Source organism: Rutidosis leptorrhynchoides, chromosome 7, assembly GCF_046630445.1.
Source record: "Rutidosis leptorrhynchoides isolate AG116_Rl617_1_P2 chromosome 7, CSIRO_AGI_Rlap_v1, whole genome shotgun sequence".
NCBI lineage: Eukaryota > Viridiplantae > Streptophyta > Magnoliopsida > Asterales > Asteraceae > Rutidosis > Rutidosis leptorrhynchoides.
The window spans coordinates 2,671,498-2,687,281 of NC_092339.1; the positions used below are offsets into that span (position 1 = coordinate 2,671,498).

General features: G+C 36.2%; 1 protein-coding gene across 1 annotated transcript; it reads right to left on the reverse strand.

Moving 5' to 3' along the window:
* Window positions 1-5,392: 5,392 nt before the first annotated feature.
* LOC139859655 (sterol 3-beta-glucosyltransferase UGT80B1) lies at window positions 5,393-12,430 on the reverse strand. The gene is made up of 14 exons (XM_071848434.1): window positions 11,979-12,430; window positions 10,933-11,093; window positions 10,512-10,754; window positions 10,173-10,284; window positions 9,747-9,917; window positions 9,492-9,555; window positions 8,569-8,626; window positions 8,300-8,474; window positions 7,691-7,821; window positions 7,316-7,418; window positions 6,742-6,818; window positions 6,507-6,554; window positions 6,150-6,299; window positions 5,393-5,897 (listed from the first exon to the last, which is right to left on the reverse strand). The coding sequence occupies exons 1-14, from the start codon at window positions 12,142-12,144 to the stop codon at window positions 5,685-5,687; spliced, it is 1,872 nt and encodes a 623-aa protein (XP_071704535.1). The 5' UTR covers window positions 12,145-12,430; the 3' UTR covers window positions 5,393-5,684.
* Between the last annotated feature and the right edge of the window lie 3,354 nt (window positions 12,431-15,784).

Here is a 15,784-nt window from a genome sequence, read left to right on the forward strand (position 1 = left end):
CCATTCATAACAAATTACAAAACCCTAACTCTTGAATTAAATCTCATTCATTAATCGATAACTACATGTAAAGAACCAAACAAAGAACAAGTTTAACCAAATTGACACCATCGTTAAACTCCAACAATTTGTTCACAATCTAACCATATACACATCTGTTCCTTATCTTTTTCAGTAACAATGAAATAAATTAGAAACATAACAATAACAACATCATGACCCTGTGGGCAATTCTAAATTAGAATAGCTGTAAAAACATAGAAACATAAGAATAGCAGCAGCAGAAACATATAAACATTAGAAACATAAATTAGAAATATGTGAAATAAACAAATTATAAACAAGTTTAACCACAAAATCGTTACTGACATCGTAACCCTAAATCGAGATGAAAAAACACAAAATCGCTATTGTTCAAACCCGATTGTTCTTCGCTTCAGATTCGATTCTTCAGATCCGATTCTTCAGACCCGATTTTTCAAACCCGATTGGTTCTCAATTTTGAATAGTCGGAGTTTTGAGTCTCACCGGAAATTACGCTGCTGTCTCTGTCTAATCTCGCCAAAATTACGTTTATAACGATGGTTCGCCGGAGTTCGTTTAGAAAAAAACCAACACATCAGATCTGTTGAAATCGATGGTCCCCGGCGAAACAAACCACCACCACCCAAGTTCGAAGGCCCCATCGTTGATTATATATCATTGATTTTTAGGTTTTATTTCAGTATTTATGGTTGAATGTGTTTATCATTAGATTCAGATGAGTTTTTAAAATGGTAAAGATAAAAGATCAGATGTGTTTATAGATGTGTTTATGCTCTACCTTCAGCATAGGTTTTTGAAAGGAGTAAGAATAAGAAAAGAAAATAATAAAAGAAATAAAAGGAAAAAAGATAAATAAGGATAAAATGACTAAATTACCCTCACATGTTTTGCACGTGACTGGGTTAACGGTAATATTTAGACGTCCGTCAGAAATATGGACTAAATCAGCAACATTGACATACCACGAGGACGAAATCAGTCGAAAAAAAAGAACAGGGACTAAATCAGCATTTTGGTACAAACCACAGGGACCATTTCAGCAATTTTGTCCTTTTAAAACTAATACTCGTACTCCGGAATCTATCGAACAATAAATGTCCACCACAAAATATTTTCCAATCCTTCGGTGAAAAGAACTCGTGATTCCAATCACTACAGGCTATTTTGTGAGGATTATATATATTATATGTGTTGCAAGTGTGTAACTAACTTCTATTGGAGTAGTAGAAATATATGAAAAATGATCGTGCATTCTACATAAAATAAAATATAAATAAATTAAACAAATAATAATAATAATAATAATAATAATAATAATAATAATAAACAAATAATAATAATAATAATAATAATAATAATAATAATACACTTTGCATCGTCTCGCCGGAGGTCCCATGTTTTCTTGCTGATCTTACACTTGCATACCAGTTGGGGAAGAAATTGCAGTTGAGCTTTTCATTTATCCAATCAATTGGATCTTTAAATGTTTTGTTATGAATGCAATTTTAATAATAATAATAATAATAATGATCTGATCCACCACCGCTGATCTGATCCGATGAATACCACCACCGCCGGCCCAGCTCCGATGAATACCACCACCGCCGGCATAAAAAAAAAATCAGGGATGTTGTACCTGGCTTTAGAAGCAAGATTTGCTGCAAACGATACATGTTTAATTCTTGGAGTCTTCTGGTAGAGAGCTTGAATTGAGACAGAATTAAGATATATGGGTTTATGATGATGATGGGAGTTAAAGATTATAAGGGAACGTAAACATGGGGCAAACCAATTGCCATTTTCAGACTTGCTCTACCAATTGCCATTTTGTAAGCTTCCTTTTTCTTGTGAGTGCTCAAACTTAATCCAAGTCGTGATCATTGTTTAATAGAGTCATCAAATTATTATTTTTGGGTGCGCACCAGGTGTTTGTTAAAAGTCCCTGTGAGTTTTATCTTGGCTTCATGATTATAATTATTTTACGGTGTATGGGGATTTTGCATCTGTCATTTTAGCTATGCACTACAAATAAAGGTTGTGTGTAGCTATGTCGCATGCCGCTGTGAAGTTTTATTGTCCCTTTGTGGGTCTTAGTGGCTGTCATAATGGGAGTGGAAATGGGCTAGTTAGAAGTTCTCTTATCAAGCATCTTAGTGATCGTCATTGTGGTATCGATGCGCGGGATATCACTCGACATTCTATTACTTCTAATTTGGGTGTTTATACTGAGGCTGATGTTACTTTTAGGCGTATGGGGATTTGGTTATGTGGTGTTTGCTACAAAACACACACGGTACGTGCTAAGTGCCGTCATGGTAGGGGCCCGGATGTGCCGCCCCCCGATGAGGGAAATGGTGTTGTTCGTTTTGTGCTTCATAATTTTACCAAGCCACTAGCTCCCTCTTCTCCTGCTCGACTTTGCATTGAGGATGGTTCGGTGCGTGATCATAACGATGGTTTTGACGTGGCTCTCATTGATTGTTTGTTCTCTAAGGGGTTTCGCACGGTTAAGTCTATCCCTCCCAAGTGTCGTTTGGGGTTTTCTCGGGTTTTGAAAGGTGCTCTTGATAAGGTGATCTCTAAGCCTGATGACATTTCTAGTTGGGTCTCTTTGTTGGTGTTACCCCTTTGTACCCTTAAAACCTTTCGGCCACGGAGTAGTCGTGAGTCTAGGTCTTCGATAAAGCGTCGGCATCAGGAAGAGAATATTTCCCGTGCTATTTGCTCTTGGGGGACAGCGGGTGGAAGTTTACAACTTGTGAGGGAGTATTTGGCAGAGGATTCTCCTATGTTGTCAGTGGTTGATGATGAGGTCCTTGATTTGGAAGTGCGTAATATTAAGCAGTGTCGTAGGAAGATTTGTGATGGCCATTACACCGCTGCAGTTCGTGTTCTTTCTTCATCAGGCGTTGCTCCTTATAATGAAGCCACATTAGTGGACTTGCTGTCTAAGCACCCTTCTTCTATAGCTCCATCTTTGCCTAATATGCCGGTTGATCACCCTCACCTCGTTACGACTTCTGCTGTTGTTTTGGGCCAGATTAAAAGTTTTCCTCGGGGCACATCATGTGGTAGGGATGGTTTACGTGCACAACACCTTATGGATTGCTTGAGTGGTGCTGCTGTGGCAGTCTCGGATGAGTTGGTTGGCTCTATTATCGGGGTCGTTAATCTCTTTCTAGCTGGAAGGTGCCCTGTGGAATTAGGAGAGTATATAGCTAGTGCTCCCCTCACACCGCTTGTCAAGCCCGGCGGGGGTCTTCGTCCTATAGCTGTGGGTACTGTTTGGTGACCTCTTGTTTCGAAGGTTGGCGCTGCTATGGTTGGCCAGTCTTTGGGAAGTTACTTCGATGGTCTACAATTTGGTGTTGGGGTTTCGTCAGGTGGCGAGGCTATTCTTCATACTGTGAATCGGTTGATTGAGGATCGTGGCTCTGATGTTGGCCTCTCTATGTTATTAGTTGATTTTCAAAATGCATTCAATCTAGTTGATCGTACGGTCATGTTACGTGAAGTTCGCCGCCTTTGTCCGAGCATTTCTCGGTGGGTTGAATTTTGCTACTCTAATCCATCCAGATTGTATTATGGGAACCACACCTTATGGTCTTCTCAGGGGGTGCAACAGGGTGATCCCCTTGGTCCGCTGCTTTTTGCTTTGGTCTTACAACCCTTGGTTTCTAAAATCAGAGATAATTTTGAGGTTTGTCTTCAGGCGTGGTATTTGGATGATGGCACTATTATTGGGGACACTTTGGTGGTGGGGAAGATTTTGCATTTGATTATGGAGGATGGGCCTCGTTTTGGGCTACATCTCAACGTTGAAAAAACTGAAATTTTCTGGCCTACGGAGGACCCTCGCAGCAGGCAAGTAGGTGTCTTTCCTCCTAATATTTCTCGACCTTTAAATGGTGTTAAGTTGCTTGGGGCCCCCGCAAGTTTCGATCCTGGTTTTTGTAGTGAATTGGTGATGCAAAGGGTGACCAAGTCCATTGCGCTTATGGATAAGGTTGCTAAGCTTGATGATCCTCAGTGTGAGTTGTTGTTGCTTAGGGCATGTACGGGAGTTTCTAAACTCTACTTTACCTTGCGTACTTGTCCTCCTAGTATATTTGAGGCGGCTCAACGCGCTTTCGATGGAGCCCTTCGATCTTCCTTGGAGCGTATTGTTACTGCTTCAGGGCCTGGGTTTGGTGATTGGCAGTGGCGGCTTGCCACCTTGCCATTTGCATTTGGAGGGCTTGGTGTTTATTCTGCGGGAGATGTTCGTCATTATGCTTTTCTAGCTTCTCGATTACAGTCTGCTGGGTTGCAGACCAAGCTCCTACGTCATGCGGGTATTGTTGGTCTTGGTCGTGCTTTTGAAGATGCATTGGGTCTGTTTAATAAAACGGTTGGGTTTGATATTTTAGGTAATCCGAGTGAGGTCGCTGTCCCAATACTCATGAAGAAATTGGCAGATGTTTATTTCACAAAGGTTACCGCTTCTGCAGAATCCTCTTTTTCGTTATCTCCCCGACAATCGGCCTTATGGAAATCACAGCAGGGTGATCACACCTCTGATTGGCTAAGGGCAGTCCCTATTTTGGGGTTGGGTCAGACGATGAACGCAAAGACTTACCGATGTGTGTTGTGCTACTGGTTGGGTGTTCCATTGTTCTCTATCTCGACGGCATGCTCTGCCTGTTCAAGGGTTTTTACTGGGGATATTTTTGGGGATCACGCGGTGTCTTGTGCTGGTGTGGTGGGTATTAAGCATCGACATAATGTTGTTCGGGATTCACTTGTTGATGTTTGTTATCGATCTGGGATTTCAGCGAGGAAGGAGGTTGACATTGGGTTGTCTGGAGAGAACGACAGAGCCCTCAGACCTGCAGATGTGTTACTTTATTCCTGGGATTGTGGTCGCGATGTTTGTGTTGATTTGACAATGTCTTCTCCTTTGACACAGTCTGGGCTTTCTGACTTTGTCCATGGACGTGCTGTGGTTGATGCGGCTCGTCGGAAGCGGGTCAAGTACGGATCTAGCTGTCAGGCGATTGGTTATGGTTTCATTCCTTTCTCATTTTCTTCCCTTGGGGAATTAGAAATGGAGGCTGTTTCTTTGCTAAAACGGGTTCAGAAGAGTTCGATGGCTCAAGATATTGGTGCCGGTGCTGCTGCTCATATTTTTACTAGGATAGGTTTTGCTATTGCTAGAGGTGTGGGGACCCAGATTGTCTCTAGGCTTCCCACTAATTTTTTGTAAGTTTTAAAACTTTTAAGTTTATTATTATTATTATTATTATTATAATAATAATAATAATAATAATAATAATAATAATAATAATCATCATCATCATCATCATCATCATCATCATCATCATCATCATCATCATCACGTGCAGTCTACAAATAAAAAAGAATCACTTCTAAAGAAATGTACAACTATCAGTGCACAATGTACAACCCTCACCACACCTGACCTACATAGAAATAAGATCTTTTTGAATACTGTTGCAAACCATGACCATGTGAACAATTTAAGCACTTATTTTCTAGTGTTCAAAACCATGAACAGAACGAATGAAATGTATGAAGAAATCAATCAAGTAGGAAAAAATGGGGACAAAGATCGTCTATACATACATTCACGTGATAATCTAGGTACCACAACCACAATGTAATGCGATCTTAGTAAACAACCATTGAAGAGCGTTTGGATAATCATCATCGTCGTCATTATCTTGCTTTGAAGGTGGAGTTGACGATAGTGGCATATCTGCAGGCAAATGGCGGTGAAATGCATCAACTGCATTTGCAACTCCATCTTCGTTCTCTATTTGCCTCGCCAAATCCATCGCTCGAGCTTTTACCTAATACAATCCATTGAAAAAATCTATTTATTTACACGTATAATTCATAAAGCAATTGCTAATTCATTTGATTTTTCCAGACACGAGTTCTGAGAGCAATTATGTTGTTTGAGTTATCAGAAAAATCATTTTTATCAACTTTTAACGCACAGTATAAACTTTTGGTCAACTAATAGTAGCAAAAATCTTGAAAATGAGTAGGTAATGAAAATTTTCCTAACCAAATAAATGATGGTATCAATTTTTACGTACCTCAGGTTGCAACATGAAATTGATTGCGTCTGAAAGAGGTTCAACGGTGAGTTGTGATATTGGTATTGGATTTGGGCCAAGTCCTCTATGATATATTCTATCACCCCAAAAATATTGATCTCCAAAGAAGGGAACGATAGTTGTAGGACACTGCATTTTTAATTAATATTACAATGAGTATATGTAATAAAATCAATATAACTTGATGAACATGTTTATGTTACAGGGCACAATGTAAATTACACAAATTGATGAGCATTTGTATCACAAGTTATTTCACAGAAAGAAAATTACATGAAAAAATTACTAAAAGATTAACATTCACAAACAAAAAAATAAATTGGAATAAAATATTACCCCGGCTCTCAGTCCTGTAGCAGTCGTTCCAGCACCTCCATGATGAACCTGCAAAATTTGCAAGATATATTATCAGAATATATAGAAAGTTGAGTTGTGTATTAATTGGTGGTATACTGTTCAGTTGGACCATTTAAGCATTTAACATGTTCGTATTATGAATCGGTTTTATATGATTCACAAGAATTAAAATGTGAATTCATGAGTAGAACACAATAAGAAACTAATAACTCACCACGGCAGCACATTGAGGGAAGAGCCAATCATGAGGGCAATCACTTAGTAGAAACACATTTTCCGGAATATCTGGAACTGCCGATCCAAATTTTACACAACAATCAAGAAATCATGAAACAATAAGATGTCAAACAATCTAACAGAACTCAGTTTCATACTTGCAATCAAATATTGACTTCAAAAGGCATTTTTCTAATTCAAATGTAGCTACATAGTATATTCAAAAAAAGGGTAAAACCGACACTCTGGCAGCCCCACGCCGATTGGTCCCACAGCCAACATGTGAGAGGAAAATCGTGTAGCCCATGCTTAAACGGACAAGTGATAACTCAGCCTCAATAAAATATTTTAGGTGTGACCACTACATGTATATGTGGTAGCAAATGATAACTTTTACATGCTATTATAACTAGATATCTAATCCAATATAGCAGAGAGTGCAATTTCAACCCATTTACATACGAAAGGTTCGATATGTAATATGTCTCATCCCTATGAAAAGGCAACTATATTAATTTGTCTTTTATTAGATTAAAAAAAAAAAAGCAGAAGTAATTGGAGAAGAAACTTACAAGTCCCGAGATCTCCCCATCCACGGTCAAGTATCCCTCTTTGTCCTGTTTTTCTCAAGGCCTCCAGAATTATATTAGTGGTTTTTGCCGAATCCTCAAGTGGCTAAAAAGAAACAAGTAATTTTTCATATATTATAATAATCCAAATAAAAACATGATCTAAACTCCTAAAAATTGAATTCACTTTAGTTGTACTCATGTGCTATTTTCATATATAAACAAATCATATCTTCAGAGTTAAAATTTGTTTTGTTTGACCTCAAAAGTTAAGGTATACCGATTTGCTGTACTACACTAAAATAAGGTTCATATAAAGATACGAACTTAAAAAATTGAGTACACAACCAAGTTATGTTAAAGATTTAATCTTCATACCATGCTGCCGAACCCGATATATATGGGACTTGTTCCTTTTCCAATCCATTTGATGAATTCTTCGGGTGGTTGATACTTAGAAGCAAGATTCAAGAAACAATAACCAACAACATCAACTAATGGACCCCAATCTGCATATGATACATATACAAGCACTCAGAACCCGTATCCAAATTCTATACGACATAACTTGGAAGTACCGATTACGTATCATGTTTTATTTATAAAATCTTACACAATGATATTTCAAAAATTAAAGAGAACGGGTCAGATGGGTAAACCAAAAATAATTAGCTAAAAGGATGTAGGTCGAATAAAATTGGAAGCCGCCCAAAGTCTCAAACTTTTATTGCCTTAAACCTCCAAATCTTCGATTAATAAAAAAAAAAAAAGTGTTATTATGAGAAGAGTAAACTACATTTATCACATCACACATTAAGTACTCATTTACAATAAAATAAAATAAAATGAATGTTTGGGAGATAAAAGGTGTTAAACTCAACACAACTTGAACCCATTCTAACCATATAAGAAGATGACACGTTTTACCCATCATATGTGACCCTACATCCCAGTTTAAAAGGTGCACGATAAACAAACTATTGTTACCATTAGGTTTAGATACGACATGAGGACTCCACATGTAGCCAGTTGGGAAATGAGATATTGAACCACGATACATGCTAAAGTAAGCAATGGGAGCAAGATTCAACTTTTTCCTGAAGTCATTTATATATCCTCTAATGCCCCACCATATCAGAAGATCTACAACTATATATGAGAGCTGGATACAAATGAAACATCCGAACAATAATGATCTTAAAAATTAGAAAGGTCACAAATAACTGCAAGTGAAAAATTCATGCGTTAAAACGTACCCAATAACCAGCACTTTGAGGCACACGTGCCAACGGAGAAGGAAACTCGGATGTCGGCCTGCCTATACAGAAGATATGTAAGAGCTAAGAGCCTAACACTAAACCAGTTTTAAACAAGAACTACAAGAAGATTAAAGGATGGGTCTTTTTTAATTATTACATAAATAGATGTGAAAAAATGGGTCAAAACTAGGTAATTGGTTAAAAATAACCAGTTAAAGATTAGAGATCAAACCTTACTTGAATAAGTAAAGTGAACATCTAATAAGTTAAGTAATGAAGCCAATAATAATTTACTAGATTTTATGCTCTTTGGTAATACTATAATATAATTGAAGGCATATTATGAAATAGGATCAAGTTAAAACGAGTCATTTTCTAGTACAAGGGGAAACAAGTTAGGCTATCATTGAATCTATGGACAATAATTTCATTAAAATTATATTGAGAATTATGAATTTATGACATAACAACAATATATTACAACATAAACATAAATGTTTAATTTTGAGGGTTGTGCATTCAAAAAAAGAGTCCGGGCAACTTTCAACCTCGTATTTCTCTATTGATCCATTGGACTAGCTCGAATTAAACACAACCAAAATCGAACCATTCACAAGTAAATGGGTAAACTTGCCACTTCGAAATATCGTGGCCCTATATAAATAATCAGTGTTATGATCAGTTATCTGGGTTAAAAAAAAAAATCCACTTATAATCTGATCTTAAATTAATTAATCAAAACCTATTAGTTATCTAGACCACCATAGTGGTTTGCAGCAAGTTCCCTATTGGCCCACATGGTATATCGATTTAACGTATTTATTACTACAATGGAACTCTAATGGCAAGCAAGAAGCAAAATATATATCAGGAAAAATGTCAAAATGTAAGAGAAAAACGGAGATTCGGTTACAACTTACGTCCAAGGCATTGTGAAGAACATGTGAAGAGGTACTCCAAGTGCTTCAGCAACGTGTGCATGCCCTATTAACCAGCGACAAGAAAGTTAACAAAACAAGTTTACGTGTTACTACCTTTTCTAGCTTTCAATTGTACATTGTTTACGTGCAAAGAACATTCACGCAAATAAGTAGAAACAATGCCACCACCTTTGTCTTGATAGTATACAAGAATGCATATATAAGCGAAGCTAAAATGAGAGCATATGAACTGACCATAGGCAGGAGGATTTGCAATGATTGCTTGAGCTCGAAAAGATTTCCCAGTTTTTAAATCTGGTTCGGTGCATGCTGGAAGAAGAGATTCAATTATTGCTTTTAATTGCTTCCTCTGTATAGATATTTCACCAGGTGCTGATGGGATGAGACCTTTATTTCTAGCCATATCTGAATTTCAAAAAACAAATATCTTCAAGTATTAATACCAAAAAATTATTCTTAAATATAATAATAGCAATTCGAAATATATTTTATGTATGACACCTTTGACCTGTTAAAAATTAAACAAAATATCAAATCTATTAACTCACAAGTAAATGACTCATAAATAGTTACTAATAGAGTAATAGAGTTGCAATGAAAAAAAAAAAAAAAAAAAAAAAAAAAAAAAAAAAAACTTGACTAGCATCAAAGACCTCTTACATCCTGCCAAAATACGAGGATCACCGCCCAAAGGATAAAACTCTACACCGGCCGACTCCACAAAAGAGCGGAAATTTGCATGTGTTGCCAACCTAACATGATGACCAAACTCCTGTAAATAAATATATAACAATCTTAGTGAGAACAAGGTCACAACAATGTATATTTAAAATGATCAAACTACTTGTAAATGTTTTATTATGTATTTCTTGGGGCAAATTCAACCCGTTTGGTCCCCTTGACCACTCCCTTTTTAGCTGACTTTTTTCTTTTTGAATTTGACCCATTTGTTATATCTCTATTTTAGAATGTATAATTGTAAGAGAATTGTAGACATGCCTGAAGTCTCTTAGAGATAGCAAGAAAAGGCTGAACATCTCCTCTAGTTCCGACCACAAGAACTGCAATTTTTAACTTCGGTATCACTTTATTAGTATCAGTGACGATTAAATCCATATCTGGGTGATACCCTTCAATGGATTGATACTCAAACAACTCCGAAGCTACCGGTGCACTTTTAGATAGATCCACCTCCACTGTACCATCACTTTGGATCTTTACAAGTTCCACAATAAGCTTTTGCTGAAAAAATAAAAAGTACATATGCAAAGAGAAACTTAAATTTTATAAGCCATCAAAATACAAGAAACAATTTAATTTTTTTAATAACAAAGGTAGAGATTCATATGCTCGAATACATATGCTTATGCAACGTTAAACCAAATCATAGTATAGGCGGGTGAGAAAGTGTAAGGACAACCTTTTCACGCTCTGATAATCGATCTAATTTAAGTTCGTGTCTCGGGATCCACGATTGAGTCCACCACTTCTCAGTCATGGACCTAGAATATGCAGCCTCCTTATTATCAGGAAAAAGACTTCTGCGAACAGTTGCCGGTGCGGTAACGCTATGATCCAAGGCTTCAAAAAACAAAAAAATATGTCAAAATTCTAAAGAGCTTAACTATACAAATGGCCTAACACTTTTTAAGTGTGATAAAAGTTACTTACATGCAACCATTAAAGTTCAGATATATGCATATAAAGTGAGAAAATATTTTACTCTTAATTCTGGAAAATAACTTGTTATACAAATAGTTACAGAAAGATTACATATAATAAAGTTAGAAAAGGTAGCTTCAAAACACCTATTCTATCTTGATTTTTCATTTTTGGAATTAGATCCTTTGTTGGGGATAAAGATTGATTATAAAGTGGGCCCACTTTTGAAACCAACCAAATTAAACCACAAGTGTGCACGTTGTATTAAGGACTAACCATACATTCGAATTAACTCGAAAGCAGCATGTGTATGAACTCAGAAACAGCATGTGATATGATCATTTACCGATTTCCACCCGAAATCCCATTTAATATACATGAAAAGTGAACACATCATTCGGCAACTTCATCTAAAGTCAGGGGATTGTTTTCGTCAACCCTAAACTTATTTTTTTTCTTGGGATATCCTTAACAAAAAATTTATAATAAAAAAGATACTAGAACTCATAATACAAAAAGCCTGTAAAAAATGATCAACCTCAATGTTAAGAACAAAGCTGTAAATGCATATTTAAATGATGTTAGGTTCTAACATCACTGTAGGGTCAACAAGGTTTACAACAAAGTCTTTACAGTAAAGTCGATTAAATACAGATGCCACTACATACATACAAATATACAGTTATAGGACAACAGCTGGCTCAAAATTGATCAATGCACAAGATGATTAATTGAATTTTGAATTTAGGATTATAAGCAACTAGCAAAAACTAAATATTGCAGAGTAAGAATATGAGAACTAACCCTTTCTAGGATGTGGCGGAGCACTAAAACTTAATTCCTTTATGGGTTTAAAGATCTCTTTAGGTGTTGAAACACCTTCATTAGAAGTACTTGCCCCATAAGATTCTTCATTTGTAACTTTACTTACTTTTTTGTTTAAACCCTCACCAATCCCGTCGCTATCCATTTCATTTGATAAACTTCAACAGCGCAAAAAACCCTAAAAATCCTATTTTTATGACTAAATTCCCAAATTCTTGAATTTGATGAGCTTTATTAAGAAAAACCCAGTTTAACACTTGAAGGATAATTGAAACCACAGCTCACCTAATTCTTGTAGTTGTAAAAAGTCAACAAAACCCCACCAAAACCCTTCAAGAAACAACTTCCTTTAAATCTTGAAATTGAACAAAGATTGTTAAAGTCGACACCTTTTGAGATCAACTTCAACAAATACTAATTCAAGAAAACACGACAGCCTTGAATCAAGAATACCCACAAATTTTTTTTTTTTTTTTTTTTAATATAATTTACAAGATTGACACGTGAATTTTAGTGAAAGAAACACAGCAGAACAAAACAGGGGTCTACAAAGAAAATGATATCAATTGACCAGCTTTCCGTCAATTAAGGTAAACTGGTAAAGATAAAAATATAATATAAATATAAAAAAAATTAATATAATCATAATCATATTCATCATATCATATAATTCATAATAATAATAATAATAATAATAATAATAATAATAAAATTTATACTATAAAAAGAGCTAAAACTCTAAAAGGGCATAAAGCATGTACTTGAGAAAAGAGAGATGATATTTTCAACCTGCGTTTTACTTGTTCTATCATAATTAAGTTTTTTCCCTAAAATATTTCTTAATATATTATAACAAAAAGTTTTAAAATATTTGTGTAAACATATCATTAATGGTATTTTAGACATTTTACGTGGAAGATGTAAAAATCATGGTGGAAATATCAATTTTCGAAAATATCTTGATGGCTTTCCACATGATTAATTGAAATGTATATAATAATCTTATCATCAATAATTAATCATGACACAAGAAAAAAGTTTGATTTGTGATCTGGCATGGTGATATATAAGAAAAACTAGTCCGGGTCCGGCCCGGGAGATGCGGCGGCAGCTTTCGGCTTGCGTATTCATGTTTAACGTAGCGTTGTGTATATACAGACGGGAAAACGGCCCGTTTGTTAAGACCCGTTGTAGATGTCGGTGTGGTTAGCGTTTTTTAAAAAGTGTCCATTTCGGGCGGAGTTAGTTTCGTTTTGTTCATAAAATTATTTCAAGTCTAACGGTGTTGTTGAAAAAATTTAACTCGCGGCGAGCAGGAAGATAGGGGTTGTCGTTGTGTTTAGCTTTTTTAAAAAGTGTCCGTTTCGAACGTACTTAGTTTCATTTTTCTCATAAAATTATTTCGAGTCTGACGGTGCTGTCGGAAAAAATTAACTCGCGGCGAGCAGGAAGATACGGGTTGTCGTTGTGTTTAGCATTTTTAAAAAGTGTCCGTTTCGAACGTAGTTAGTTTCGTTTTGTTCATAACAATATTTCGAGTTTAACGATGCTGTTGGTGAAATTTAACTCGCGGCGAGGAGGAAGATGCGGGCTGTCGAAGTGTGTGGGTGGAGTTTTTATTTTAAATAAGAGAATTTTATGTTTTATTCCCCTGAAGTTTGGTGTAGTTTTTGTAAGTTGATTATACATGAGGGGGTTTTTTGCGTTTTTTGTTTTTGAGTTTAGGTTGACTGCCGTTTTGACCCTGTTTTAGTCTGTGTGATGTGTCAAACGACATAATCCCGCATGAGATTTAGTATATTAAGGAGTTAATAATGAAATAATATGATGACAAAATTACGTTTGTCGTCCTTGAACTTGTATCCAGCCTTCTCAGGTCATCCTTAAACTTTTTTTCTTGCTGGCGTCATCCCTGATGCCGTAAATTATAACGTTGGTCGTCCCTCTGTCTAGTTTCCGTTCCTTTTCTCTGATAAGTTGAATCATGTGTATATAATATGCGGGTATTTTAGTCTTTTTATCTTTTCTTCCTTATATTCATCCCAATATTTCACAAATCCTATTTTCTTCTCCATCTTACCTCCTCATTCTCTTATTACAAAATCATTACCTCCTCAGACTCTTATTACAAAATCATAAATACTAGTATCTTAACAATTCCAAACCCAATCCAAATTCAAATCCAAACTAAAACTTAAAATTAAATATAAATCGAAACATAAACATAGATGTTTCAGCAAAGAGTTCTCTATTAACAATACCCTCATGTACCTCGCATTACACAATCAAAATAAAAATCAATATTAACAATACCATCATGAAGAATACGAACGTTTGACCGGAGTTCAACGTAGATATGGAAATCGGCAACCTGCAAAACTTAAATCAAGATCTCAAGTGAAAGAGAGAAATCCGACCACCTTCACCAACAAACAATTGATAATCGAGTTCTCTATTCAATGACGGTAACAGCGGTGGTGTGAATAGTGTTGGCGGCGGCGGTGATTTCAGCAAAGAGACGAAGAAATAGATCCACCATTTACTTTCAGCAAAGAGACGAAGGAGATACGTTTTAGATCCACCGAACGACATAAATGTTTTCATAGAAGTTGTTTAAATAAAAAGGAAAAAAAAAGCCACTGTTATGTGTTTAAAATAGATACTCCGTCAAAAGATCTTATCAGATCTTGTTTTTTTTTTTAGGGTATATGTTCAAATCTTGTTTGTTTCAAATATGAAGGGTGTATGGTTTGAGTAGATCTCGTTTTATGTTTATGATTTCTGAAATATGAAGTTTTCTGAAAAATGATTTAAGGTTTATGATTCTGATTTAATTGCACAAATTGTGTGATTTTTAGATTTGGGTTTGTAGATGTGAATTTGGTTAAAATTAGGGTTTGTGATTTGGGGATAATGAAGAAGGAAAGTGGAGGAATGGAAAATGATATAACAAGAATAAAATGACAGAACTACCCTCACATGTCTTGCACATGCTTTAGTTTGACGGAGTATTTAGACGGAATGTAGATGGAGGGACGACCGACGTTATAGTTTACAACATCAGGGATGACACCAACAGATAAAAAAGTTTAAGGATAACCTGAGAAGGCTGAATACAAGTTCAGGGACGACGAACGTAATTTTGTCTAATATCATTATGTTATGTTTGCTATGTATATAAAGGAACATGTGACTGAAACGTTTGGTTGTTGGATTTTTTTAAAGAATTTGACCAATGGATATTAGTGTCCTAAAAAGTAAAATTTTACTATATGGATCACATAACAACATTGTGATGTGGTCCAACGGTTGGTGGTCTGCTTTCTTTAGGGGAGGTTAGGAGTTCGACCCCCACTGGTTACATATTAAAAACACAATTTCATCTCTGTCATGAAGTATCCACCAATTGCACATTTCTCATATCGTTTGAGGGGTAAAAGGGAGGGGTTTTTACTTGGCCGTGCCCTTGGATCGGTTTCAAGGTTTCCTCCCGGGCAGCGATGGGGGCGGTGTTACTATCGTTGCATCAGCATAGTCGAAACGGGAGATGATCGCAACGAGTGGTTTAGTCCCCCTCGGGTGATCCAAATCGTTGTCCAAAAAAAAAAGAAAAAAAACGTACTCCATAATCTATAATCTATTGTATACAAAAATTAAATTAAAACTAGTTTTTTGGCCCGCGCTTTCGCTGCGGGTTGGTTTCGAAAAAAAAATACTGTAGCTACAGTAGCGGGTATTCGGGTCTGGTTGGTGGAGCGGGTCAGAGAATCCGGATGGTATTGTGT